Raw genomic sequence first — 13,114 nt, forward strand, 5'->3', positions numbered from 1 at the left:
AATGAGTCCCAAATCAGCCCCCACTGGGCAACAGCAGCCTCATTAAAACTGCAGGCGGCATGCAGGTGATGCCCACTTCCAGGCCTTGAATTCAGCAGGAGCTCACAGGAGCGCAGCTCCTGAACCTTTCTGAGGGTTCCCCCTCTTCCTCCCCACCTACCTTGTCCATTGAATAGTAGCTACAGCTGCATAACAATCCCTGGATTAGGAGAGCGGGCAGCCAGCCAGCCATCAGCGGCTTTGCCACACCCCCAGCAGCCCTCATTAAACCCTGGAGAAGCCCGCACCACCCTTTCTCCACTTCTGATGTGGCTTTGGGTGGCAGGTGGTTTGCTGGCCTTTTGACTGTGGGGCCGCAGCCAAGGAGAGCCCCAGGTGAGTGAGGCCTGCCTCGGCCGGCTGGATCTCTAGCCAGCCCAAGCAGGCCTCACTCACCCAGGGCTCTCCTTTCTTGCGTCAGGTTGCTGTTGGCTGGGGGGGGGGGCAGCATATGCGAATGAGCTATGCTAATGAGCTTCGCCACCAATTTTTCTACAAAAAGACCCCTGCCCACTTTCAAGGGTGAACTTTCCTCCAACGGCCTTTTTCTCTCTGTCCTTCTCAGGCATCCTAGAGACGGACATCACGTTCCTGCTCATCTTTATCCTGATCCTCGTCATTTCCTGCTACTTTGGCTGTGAGTGTTCAAGGGTCCCGCAGCACGGAAACGCCGGCATTTGGGGTGGCAACCATCGTTGGATAAATGATGCCCTTCTGCAATAGTAACGCCAGCTTTCCTAGGAGAACAGGAATTCCTTTAAAAAAAAATTCTCAGTATCCGTACAGGATTGAGAATGAGGTCCAGTATGTGGGATTTGTACTGCAGACAGTGTGATCCTTTGCTAGAGAAGGGGAAGGCAAAGTGGCTCTTTTTCTAGCAGGAGCTCCTCTGCATATTAGGCCACGCCTCTGTGATGTAGCCAATCCTCCTGGAGCTTACAGTAGGCCCTGTACTAAGAGCCCTCTAAGCTCTTAGTACAGGGCCAGTTTGGTGTAGTGGTTAAGTGTGCGGACTCTTATTTGGGAGAAACGGGTTTGATTCCCCACTCCTCCACTTGCACCTGCTAGCATGGCCTTGGGTCAGCCATAGCTCTAGCAGAGGTTGTCCTTGAAAGGGCAGCTGCTGTGAGAGCCCTCTCCAGCCCCACCCACCTCACAGGGTGTCTGTTGTGGGGGAGGAAGGTAAAGGAGATTGTGAGCCGCTCTGAGACTCTTCGGAGCGGACGGCGGGATATAAATCCAATATCTTCTTCTTCTTCTTCTCTTGGAGGATTGTCTACATCAGGGGGGGGCGTGGCCTAATATGCAGAGGAGCTCCTGCTAGAAAAAGAGCCCTTGAAAACTGAAACATTCAAGAGTACTTTTCTATGCAGGCAATAGACTTCACAAAGTTACTTGGGCAAGTTATTAGGGACTGTGGTCTGTGCTGCTGTGTGTGGTTTGCCAAAACTAGGATGCTACTGTGGGGTTTTGTATCGTTTCATGTGTCATGTCAGTACTTACGCTTTGCTTCCAGTATGTTTTTAGACTTCTGGTTGGTTCTGCAATCCTAATTCTCTTGCAATGTTTATTGAATGTCCCATCCATCAAATGTATTGACTCTTTTTGGACCCAAGCGTTAGAAGCTATATATTCAATAACTACATTTAAGCCTCCACAATCAATCCAATTTTGTCTATTTGATATATGGAAAGGTATTGACATATCTAAGCAAACTTAGGTCGCTCATTTCTAAAATGGTAGCGGCAGCCCGTTTAGTTATTGCATCACGCTGGAAAGATTCTAGAGGTCCAACAATAGAAAAGTGGCAAAGGCAAAATATGGGAAATTTCTTTAATCAATGGATAAAATAGTCCAAAATCCATTTTTCGTAGAGTCAGTCCACCCTTTCGATAAGAAGTCCTTTGAGGAAGTGTGGAACCCTGTCGTAGATTATCTGAGTGAATACACATTTTTTTGTCTAGAAATAATGAATATAGATTGTGGCTTATGCTGTAATGGGGTGCTTTTCCTTCTCACGATTTATTTATACTGTTGATACTTTATACGTTGTGCATATTTAGAGTCATGAAGTACCCTAATAAACTAGATCATGTGGTTCTCTTTTTCAACAAGATTTTAGTGTTTGTAGTTTTTGTTTTTTAGTCTTTGGATTATGTTTCTCCTCTCTCTTTTGTATTTGTAATGGAATAATTCTCTCTTAATAAAAATTATTATAAAGAGAGAGAGAGAGAGAGAGAGAGAGGCAGAGAGAGAGATATCTTTGCAAACTGTTTTTCCTCCCTTTTAAAAATCTCTTGCAGATCTGTTGAAGGGACGGCAGCTTCTCCACACCACGTACAAGATGTTTATGACTGCAGCTGGGGTAGAGGGTGAGTCTGAGCAGAGAGGAGGCTGGCTGGGTAGAAAAAAGAAGCTGTGAAGTCACTGAGTCCGTTGGGTCTGGATGTCAAAACTCCGCTGTGGAGAAGATATGTATTCAGCACCCTCTATGAGTCACGCAAATCAGCTAGCGCCAAATGTATTTTTCAAAATGTGAATCCAGGGGCGCCTTCAAGACCAACAAAGTTTAATTCTGGGCAGACATTTTCATGTGCATGCACTTCTTCTGATATATTGAAATAGACTACTTAAAGCCTTACATATAGGTGGGGGGTGGGGTTAGTTGCCTGGAAGGGCTAGTTAGAGTCAAGATGCATGTCATGATCCTAGGCCTAGTGAGGCCTACAAGCTCCCTGGAAGCCTGTATCAGAGTAGCTGCAGAGCCTACATTCCCAGGATTCCTTCTGTCCCTCTGATTGGGTGGACAGCAGTTTGGAGGGGAAACTTGCCCAGTGGAGACCAGAGGGGTGGGAGGGAAGGAAGGAAATAAAAGGCCTAGCTAGAGACAGGGAAGTGTTTTCTCTGAAGAGGCTGCAGCCAGGAGAGTTCTTTCTGAAAAGACCGCAGTAGGAGGGTTCCCTAACCCAAGGAGTGGTGAGTCTGTTGCCGTTAGAGGAAGGGAACATATAGTAAGTAGGATCGGAGCTTTTATTTTTGCTTTGTGCCACATTTAGTGTTTTCATATTTACTGTTGCACTAAAAGTTTTACAACCCATTTTTCTTCTCGAGCACTTAGAATAAACCTCTTGTTGTTATATTGCCTGGGTTCTCACATCTCTTCATTCACGGATAGAAGGTATTTTGTTAAGAAGGAAGATGGGTCAGGTGGGTGCTCTGGGGCCTCCCAGACAGATCCTTAGCAGAGTGGTGGCAGCCAGTAGAAGGCTCCTCCAGTCCCTTGCTTGTGACAGCAATAAATACAGCTAAGATTGAAGCCGTTAAAAAGACCATTGCTGCTATTCACAGATCATTCAATCTATCTGAAGAAGTGGGCATGTACACAAAAGCTCATACTCAGAATTAAACTTTGTCGGTCTTGAACGTGCCACTGGACTCAAACTTTGTTCTGTTGCTTTAGACCAGCAACCCACCTGAATCTTGCTTATTTTGCTTAATTGATTTTGCTGGTTATAGGGGAAAAGGCACAGAGCTCTCCATAGGACGGAGTCCCTGAATTGTCTTCTTGTTTCCCAAGTTTCGGGGGGGAATGCTGATATAAAATCACCAGCTCCCCCTCACAGAGATTTGCCATTTGGTGACAGGATTTTAGGATTCCCCTTCACGCCGCCAAATCACACTGCGGAACTGGCTTGGTTATTGAAACAGTGCTTGATTCTTCTGCATCCAGTACCGAATTCCATCTTGTGGATTTATGGGATATATAAAAGTCCCTGTATTGATAAAGCACTTAGTGCTAATTTATTATACTTCTGTGATTTGAGTTTTTGATTTTTTTATAAACTGCTTTGGCAAGGAGGAATATGGAAGAAGGGAAAAGACAGAGGGGAGAGAGCTGGAGGCTGGATTGTAACTAGGTTGGGACATTGTGATCACAGGCACACACACACACAACCCTGTAGAGTTCTCGGAGTGGCTTACAATATTGAATATACAATGAAGCCAAAATGAGTCTCATTCAATAGTAAAATATAGGACAAAAAGGGCAAATAACAGAGCAATCCTAAGCAGGTCTACTCTGAATTCCACTAAGGATTATTCCAGGGATGTCAAACATGCGGCCCGGGGGCCGAATCAGGCCCCCAGAGGGTTCCTATCAGGCCCGCGAGCAACTCACTGTCATCTGCTTCCTTCTCTCTTGCTTCCTTCTGCATCACTGCTTGCTTTTTCAGGCTTGCTCTATCACCCAAGAGCTATAGAGGAAAGCTCCTCCCTTGAGGAGGAAGTGGAGGAAGGAGAGCTGAGGGGTGACATGATAGAGGTTTACGAGATTATGCATGGGATAGAGAAAGAAGTACTTTTCTCCCTTTCTCACAATACGAGAATGCATGGACATTCAGTGAAATTGCTGAGCAGTTGGGTTAGAACGGATAAAAGGAAGTACTTCTTCACCCAAAGGGTGACTAACACATGGAATTCACTATCACAGGAGGTGGCAGCTGCAGGCATAGCCAGCTTCAAGAGGGGATTGGATAAGCATATGAAGCAGAACTCCATCTGTGGCCATTAGCCACAGCGTATTGTTGGAACTCTCTGCCTGGGGCTCTGTATTCTTGGTGCTTGGGGGAGGCACAGTGGGAGGGCTTCTAGTGTCCTTGCCCCACTGATGGACCTCCTGATGGCAGCTGGGTTTTTTTGGCCACTGTGTGACAACAGAGTGTTGGACTGGATGGGCCGTTGGCCTGATCCAGCATGACTTCTCTTCTGTTCTTCTGTGACACAGAGCGTTGGACTGGATGGGCCATTGGCCTGATCCAACATGGCTTCTCTTACGTTCTTATGTGACACAGAGTGTTGGACTGGATGGGCCATTGGCCTGATCCAACATGGCTTCTCTTACGTTCTTATGTGACACAGAGTGTTGGACTGGATGGCCCATTGGCCTGATCCAACGTGGCTTCTCTTATGTTCTTATGTGACACAGAGTGTTGGACTGGAGGGGCCACTGGCCTGATCCAACATGGCTTCTCTTTTGTTCTTATGTGACACAGAGTGTTGGACTGGATGGGCCATTGGCCTGATCCAACATGGCTTCTCTTATGTTCTTATGTGTGACACAGAGTGTTGGACTGGATGGGCCATTGGCCTGATCCAACATGGCTTCTCTTGTGTTCTTATGGATGGCAGGCCACTGAGGAAGTCTAGGGTTGGTACGCAGAGGCAGGCAGTGCACAACCATCTCTGAATGTCTATTGCCTTGAAAACCTCACAGGGTCACCATAGGTCAGATGTGACTTGACAGCAAAACCAAAACTCAAATGAAAAAAATCTAAATGTCAGCAGTAAAAAAAAAGATCAGGTCAGACGTGACTTGACAGCAAAAAAACAAAAACAAAATTCAAACAAAAATTTTTTAAATGTCAGCAGTAAAAAAAAATCAAGAAGCAAAAGAAGAGGAATGTCATCAAAGGCCTGGATAAATGAAAACTTTCTCACCAGGTCCCAGAAACTCAGCACCGTAGGCAACAGGAAGAAAGTTCAATAAATGAGATGCCACCACCAAGAAGGCTCTGGGGCACAGCCAGGGCCTCTGGAGAAGAACTAATAGAGCAGTGGTCCCCAACCTTTTTGGCACCAGGGACTGGTTTTGCGGAAGACAATTTTTCCATGGCCGGGGGTGGATGGTTTCCGGATGATACAATTGTCCACTTTATTTTGGTGTGGTGGTTAAGTGTGCGAACTCTTATCTGAGACAACCGGGTTTGATTCCCCACTCCTCCACATGCAGCTGCTGGAATGGCCTTGGGTCAGCCAGAGCTCTCACAGAGTTGTCCTTGAAAAGGCAGCTGCTGTGAGAGCCCTCTCAGCCTCACCTACCTCACAGGGTGTCTGTTGTGGGGGAGGAAGAGAAAGGAGATTGTGAGCCACTCTTGAGATTTAGAGTGGAGGGCAGGATATAAATCCAATGCCTTATTATTATTACTACATTGTAGTATATAATGAAATAATTATACAATTCACAGCCCGGTTGCTAACAGACCATGGACCAGGAGCAGTCCACGATCCAGGGTTTGGGGACCCCTGTAATAGAGCACGTTCATCTCCTACTATAAGGGCAATGGCAACGTACTTTTTCTCCCTTAGTGATTCATGTACCTGCAGAGCTTACATGTTAGTACGCTTCAATGTGCTGCCCTCTGCAGTACTTCGTGGAAGGTTTCTGTAGATACCTTCCATGCAGAGGCTATGGGATTGTGGAAGAAAGGCAGTAGAAAGTATTGAGCACGTTTTTCTGTATTGTGATTATTACTCTGAAATTCGTGTTAAGTATTTCGATCGGTTGTTAGTGGATTTAATAGGCCATCCTGATAACTATAAATCCCTTTTTCTTCTTTTCTCGCAAAGCACTGTAACTATTGAAACGGTGGCGATCGTTTTGGTATCTGGCTTCAAAAAGGCGTGATTTGCTTTAATTGTATTAAGTACTCCTTATCTCCTGTATATAGAGATCCCCGTGTCACAGAGTGGTAAGGCTGCAGTATTGCAGTCCTAAGCTCTGCTCATGACCTGAGTTCGATCCCCGGCGGAAGCTGGGTTCAGGTAGCCGGCTCGAGGTTGACTCAGCCTTCCAGCCTTCTGAGGTCGGTCAAATGAGGACCCAGCTTGCTGGGGGGGGGGGGGGAGTTTAGATGACTGCGGAAGGCAGTGGCAAACCACCTCATAAAAAGTCTGCCGTGAAAACGTGAAAGCAACGTCACACCAGAGTCGGAAACGACTGGTGCTTGCAGACTGGTGCTTTACCTTTTTTAACCTTTTTATCTCCTGTATACATCTTAATGTATAACGCCATTAAAGACTGTTGTTGCTGTCGTCACCTCAACGGTTCTTTTTTCCTTTTTCCTTTTCAGTGCTGAGTCTAATGTTCTTCTGCATCTACTGGGGCCAGTACGCAAGTGACGGTATCGGTAACGGCAGCCTCAAGATCCTGGGTAGGTGTCTGTGCGCACCCGTTAAAGTTTTACATCTGAATAGGGATTTGGGCCCAATTCTGCTTCATCCAGATCTGGAGATCCAGGTGCTGTGCAGTGCTATAACAACCAGTTTGGTGTAGTGATTAAGTGCGCGAACTCTTACCCGGGAGAACCGGGTTTGATTCCCCACTCCTCCACTTGCAGCTGCTGGAATGGCCTTGGGTCAGCCATAGCTCTCGCAGAGCTGTCCTTGAAAGGGCGGCTTCTGTCAGAGCTCTCTCAGCCCCATCCACTTCACAGGGTGTCTGTTGTAGGAGATTATAAGCCGCTCTGAGTCTCTGAAATTCAGGGAGAAGGGCGAGGTATAAATCTGCAGTCTTTTTCTTCTTCTTCTAACCTTGTAGCCTCCTAGTCCTAGGATTGCCAGGTCCCCCTGGGCACTGTTGGGGCATTGGGTGGGGGGGTTAGGGTTGCCAGTTCTAGACTGGGAAATTCCTGGAGATTTGGGAATGGAGCCCGGGGAGGACAGAGACCTTCGTGAGGTATAGTGCCACAGAACTCCCCCACCCTGCAAATCATCCATTTTCTCCAGAGGAACTGATCTCTGTAGCCTGGATATGAGCTGTAATTCCAAGGGGATCCCCAGAACCTACCTGGAGGTTGGCATCCCTCCAGGTCCACCGTGGACTTTAAACCCACAGCCCCAGCCGAGCCAGTTTGGTGTAGTGGTTAAGTGTGCAGACTCTTATCTGGGAGAGCCAGTTTGGTTCCCCACTCCTCCACTTGCACCTGCTGGAATGGCCTGGGGTCAGCCATAGCTCTGGCAGAGGTTGTCCTTGAAAGGGCAGCTGCTGTGAGAGCCCTCTCAGCCCCACCCACCTCACAGGGTATCTTTTGTGGGGGAGGAAGGTAAAGGAGATTGTGAGCCTCTCTGAGACTCTGAGATTCAGAGTGGAGAGCGAGATATAAATCCAATATCATCTTCTTCTTCTCATGTTCCATATCAAGCATCATATTTAAGCATCAAAGCTACGCAGAGTAAAATCCTTTCTAAGTCCCTTGGAGTTTGTTGGCTTAGGGTGGCACCATTCATCACAATTTTTTTTTGGAAGGGAGGGGAGGATTAGTATATTCGGCAGTTTATTTTCGCCATCTGTTTGGGAAGAAATCAGTTGGTTTTGGTGGCCATTCCACATCCTTCTTTTTAGTACGCTCCCCTCTCCCTCCACAAGTGCAGAATGCCCTGCATACGGCAGGCCCCATTGACCACTGTCCCTCATCCCAGGCAGTGTTCCCTCTAAGATGTGCTAGTGTGAGCTAGCTTTCAGCTCACACATTTTTGTCTTCGCTCAGGAAAAATGCCCCCCAGAGCATGCTAAGTTATGCAGTAGCTCGCAACTTTAATGCCAGTAGCTCATGAAGTAGAATTTTTGCTCATAAGACTTCACAGCCTAGAGCAGGGGTAGGGAACGTTGGCTCTCCAGATGCTTTTTTGCCTACAATTCCCATCAGGCCCCGTCAGCATGGCCATCCTGGCTGGGGCTGATGGGAGTTGTAGGCAAAAGACATCTGGAGAGCCAATGTTCCCTACCCCTGGCCTAAAGGGAGTATTGATCCCAGGTGGACTCAGTCTTTAGGCTCAAGACTTTTTTTTTTTGAGCAGGAACGCAGTTCACGGCTAGCTTGGCATCAGGGGGGAGTGGCCTAATATGCAAATGAGTTCCTGCTGGGCTTTTTCTACCAAAAAGAGCCCTGTTTAGGCTCATCCTGCTTCTCTGTCTCTCTCTAGCCAAGCTCCTCTTCTCCGTCAGTTTCCTGATCTTCCTCCTGATGCTCATACTGCTGGGAAAGGGATTTACAGTCACCAGGTATCTGCACAGCTGAAGAGGGACGGATCTTTGGATGGGATATAGCTTTCCTTTGCTGTGAACTGCTTGGTTGTTTTGCGTGCAAGTGTGTGGCATTTGTAAGTGAAAAAAAAACCAGCTTCAGGAGAAGGGAATTCCAAGTGGAGAAGGGGCAGGGAGGAAAAGGGTGCACAACGCATTCCTTTCCACCATTTCTGCGCTGTCAATCACTCCCTTCAAGCGTCCGTTTATGTTTTAGAAATTTAAAGCTCCACAGATTTATGTTAAATAACGTTGCAAATTATTGTTATGTACTTTGTAGATCTTGGCTTCTTTGTATTTTTTTAAATATGTTTTGTAGTTCCAGGCAGGGGTAGAATTCTAGCAGGAGCTCCTTTGCATATTAGGCCACACCCCTGATGTAGCCAATCCTCCAAGATTGGAGGATTGGCTGCATCAGGGAGGTGTGGCCTAATATGCAAAGGCAGTCCTGCTGGAATTTTATCCCTGGTTCCAGGGCTTTATTTTTGAGCAGGAATGCACAGGAACACAGTTCTGGCTGGCTCAGCATCAAGGGGTGTGGCCTCATATGCAAATGAGTTCATGCTGGGCTTTTGTGAAACCATTATATCAGGGGGTGTGGCCTAATATGCAAATAAGTTCCTGCTGGGCTTTTTTTCTTCAAAGAAAGCCCTGTGTAGTTCCAATTGAATTGTTCTATTTTACTGCAACCAAAGAAGAAGACCAGGCTGAAACATATGTAGGATCAGAGCCATAGCCAGGATTTCAAATTTGGTGGGGCCAATAGCCATGGTTTTTGTTTGTGGGGGGGTAGCCAAGGAAGCGTGGGTCAATACACCAAAACTTGGGAGCCAGGGAGAATGGGTCAATGACCCCTGTGCGTGTGCCTGGTGCCAGATGGAGCCTGTGCGCATGATGAGAGTGGCCGAGCTGAGGCTTCAGCGTGCATGCAGGCATGGGGTGAGGATGGCGGCTCAGTGGCATGGTGGAGGGTGGCAATGGTGGCCTGCAGGAGGAGATAACGTGCATCCACGGGGCCACGTCCATGGGGCCATTGGGCCAGTGGGGGAGAGGGGGGGGGCTGGCAGCAGTTTGGTGTAGTGGTTAAGTGTGCGGACTCTTATCTGGGAGAACCGGGCTTGATTCCCCACTCCTCCACTTGCAGCTGCTGGAATGGCCTTGGGTCAGCCATAGCTCTGGCAGAAGTTGTCCTTGAAAGGGCAGCTGCTGTGAGAGCCCTCTCCAGCCCCACCCACCTCACAGGGTGTCTGTTGTGGGGGGAGAAGATACAGGAGATTGTGAGCTGCTCTGGGACTCTGAGATTCAGGGTGGAAGGTGGGATATAAATCCAATATCAACAGCAGCAGCAGCAGTAGCGGGGGAAGACAAAGGAAGAAGAGGGCAGAAAGGTTACAGAGGGGTCTGGTTGGTGGGGCCTGGACCCCCCAGGTCCCACTGTAGCTACGGGCTTGCCTAGGTTGCATGTCGTTGTGATCTTCCTCGCCGAGAAGTTCGACAGCGTTGGTGCTGCAGTCACAGCCAAGTGGCTTGGAAGTTTATGGAGCTTTAAATCTCTATCAGTTACAAATGGATGCTTGAATGGACATATGATTCACTGAACTGCAGTAATTGTGTGCAGTCGGCAAGAGATTATACTAAGGACTTACACACTGGTTGACAATTGGAATATCGCCACAATAAGGTATCGGATATTGGATTTAAGAATACGTTATTGGTTGGCGGGGCGATTTTTGTTGCAGTTGTTAACTCGGCACTGTGGTTCCCCTCGTTTATTGTAACCAAGGATTTTTTTGAGCAGGAACACACAGGAATGCCGTTCCGGCTGACTTGGCATCAGGGGTGTGTGGCCTAATATGCAAATGAGTTCCTGCTGGGCTTTTCCCACAAAAAGCCCTGTGAGAAACAGTGGCGATGTCAGGGGTGTGTGGCCTAATATGCAAATGAGTTCCTGCTGGGCTTTTTCTACAGATGAAGCCCTGATTGTAACAATGCCAGTCACTCCCTGGCAGCGTCTCTGCCCCCTAACAAGGTTCCCAAGCAGGGCTGACCCTGGGTTGTCTGGTACCCTAGGCAAGGTTAACTTCTGGCACCCCCCCCCTTGCACTGATAACATCACCAAGTCACATGGGGAGTGCCCAATTAGGCGTCCCTAGAAGGCCAGCGCCCTAGGCAATTGCCTAGTTTGCCTAGTGGCAAGGCATGTTTGCCAATGTCCAGAGGTGGAATTCTAGCAGGAGCTCCTTTGCCTATTAGGCCACACCCCCCTGATGTAGCCATTCCTCCAAGAGTTTACAAAAAAGAGCCTTGTAAGCTCTTGGAGGATTGGCTACCTCAGGGGCGTGTGGCCTAATATGCAAAGGAGCTCCTGCTAGAATTCCACCCCTGCAAGTGCCAAAATTCCTTTTGGAACTCTGCATGGGGATAGAGACCGTTTGGAATGGAGAGCCAGGCGGGGAAAGGCCTCCCCCGGGGCACTTCTCTGGTTTGAACAGCGCTTTCTCCAAAGTTGTTTTCCAAAATGGGGTCAACGGCGTATCGTTAGCACCAGAAGCTCCTTCAGCAAGCGTGAGATAGTAGGGCTAAGAGGATTGCGTTTTGTACTGTACAGCTGGAAACTTGCTGGGCCTGCAGGAATATTGATAGGATTATGACCAAAGTGCAGTCAGATGCATTTCAGATGGTGATGGGGGAGGGAGAGGGGGGGCTTATGAGGGATTTTGCAGACAGACGAAAAAGCTTTCTGTCCAAACGTACAACTTTTTCCTCATCTCCTGGGTACACTGCTGCTCGCAGGGGCTTTTGCGAAGCAAATCTGGCATGAACTGTGGAATAAACATCGCTCTAAACAACAAAACCTGGCATGTTACAAACATAAGAACATAAGACAAGCTGTGTTGGATCAGACCAATGGCCCATCCAGTTCACACTCTGTGTCACACAGTGGCCAAAATAACACAAGTGCCATCAGGAGGTCCACCAGTGGGGCCAGGACACTAGAAGCCCTCTCACTGTTGCCCCCCCCAGCACCCAGAATACAGAGCATCACTGCCCCAGACATAAGAACATAAGAGAAGATGTGTTGGATCAGGCCAATGGCCCATCCAGTTCACACTCTTTGTCACACAGTGGCCAAAATAGCCCAAGTGCCTTCAGGAGGTCCCACCAGTGGGGCCAGGACACTAGAAGCCCTTCCACTGTGCCCCCCCCCCAAGCACCCAGAATACAGAGCATCCCTGCCCCAGACAGAGAGCTCCAACGATAAGCTGTGGCTAATAGCCACTGATGGACCTCTGCTCCATATGCTTATCCAATCCCCTCTTGAAGCTGGCTATGCTTGTAGCCACCGTCACCTCCTGTGGCCGTGAATTCCACGTGTTAATCACATTTGCCCCACTCCCTTCACCAAGGCCACTGAATGGTGACCCAAGTAGAAAGAGCTGTGGCTTTTTTTGTAGCAGGAGCTCCTTTGCATATTAGGCCGCACCCCCCCTGATGTAGTCAATCTTCCTGGAGCTAACAGTAGACCCTGTATGAAGAGCCCTGTAAGCTCTCGGAGGATTGGCTACATCAAGGGGGTGTGGCCTAATATGCAAAGGAGCTCCTGCTTTAAAAAAAGCCCTGAAAAGAGCTCACAGCTTTTCTGGAAGACGCTGAGGAGCAGCCCTTTAATTAAGACTGCAGCGGAACTAAATCCCTTATCTGCGGAGCAGTCACCACCCGGTCGTGTTTGGCGCTGAGAAGACATCATCAGTGCAATAACAGAGGCAGCAGAGAGACATTCCCCGCAATGTGCTGGTCTTATTTGCAGAACAAAGAGACAGGGGATTTGTCTGCAGAAGGGTTCTAGCAGGCAGGCGGGTTTTGTGGAGAAGGGCTGACAAGATAGGAAACGGAGCAGCCGGCTTTGTGCATGGGCTTAGGAGATGCTGGAGTGTCATTTTTGTGAATTATGGTAGGGAAGGACTTTGTGGAAAGAATATTGGAGATTACTGGCTTGCAGTTAAGGGTATGGGGGAGTGTACAGTGGTGGCATGGAAACTGTGTTTTGGGGCTGTTATAGACCTGAGAACATCAGAAGAGCCCTGCTGGATCAGACAAGTGGTCCATCCAGTCCAGCATCCTGTCTCACACAGCAGCCAGCCAGTTCCTCTGGAGGGCCAACAACAGGGCATAGAGGCCGAGGCCTTCATAAAAACATCAGAAGAGCCCTGCTGG

General features: G+C 48.3%; 1 protein-coding gene across 1 annotated transcript in view; it reads left to right on the top strand.

Moving 5' to 3' along the window:
* Nucleotides 1-13,114, top strand: part of TMEM145 (transmembrane protein 145) — a 46,976-nt gene that overhangs the window by 23,036 nt on the left and 10,826 nt on the right. Inside the window, exons 7-10 of the mRNA XM_060258675.1 lie at nt 605-676; nt 2,343-2,411; nt 6,948-7,028; nt 8,800-8,878. Of these exons, the coding sequence (XP_060114658.1) occupies nt 605-676; nt 2,343-2,411; nt 6,948-7,028; nt 8,800-8,878 (301 nt within the window). The remainder of the gene's footprint in view (nt 1-604; nt 677-2,342; nt 2,412-6,947; nt 7,029-8,799; nt 8,879-13,114) is intronic.

This window comes from Heteronotia binoei, chromosome 17, assembly GCF_032191835.1.
Source record: "Heteronotia binoei isolate CCM8104 ecotype False Entrance Well chromosome 17, APGP_CSIRO_Hbin_v1, whole genome shotgun sequence".
Classification (NCBI taxonomy): domain Eukaryota; kingdom Metazoa; phylum Chordata; class Lepidosauria; order Squamata; family Gekkonidae; genus Heteronotia; species Heteronotia binoei.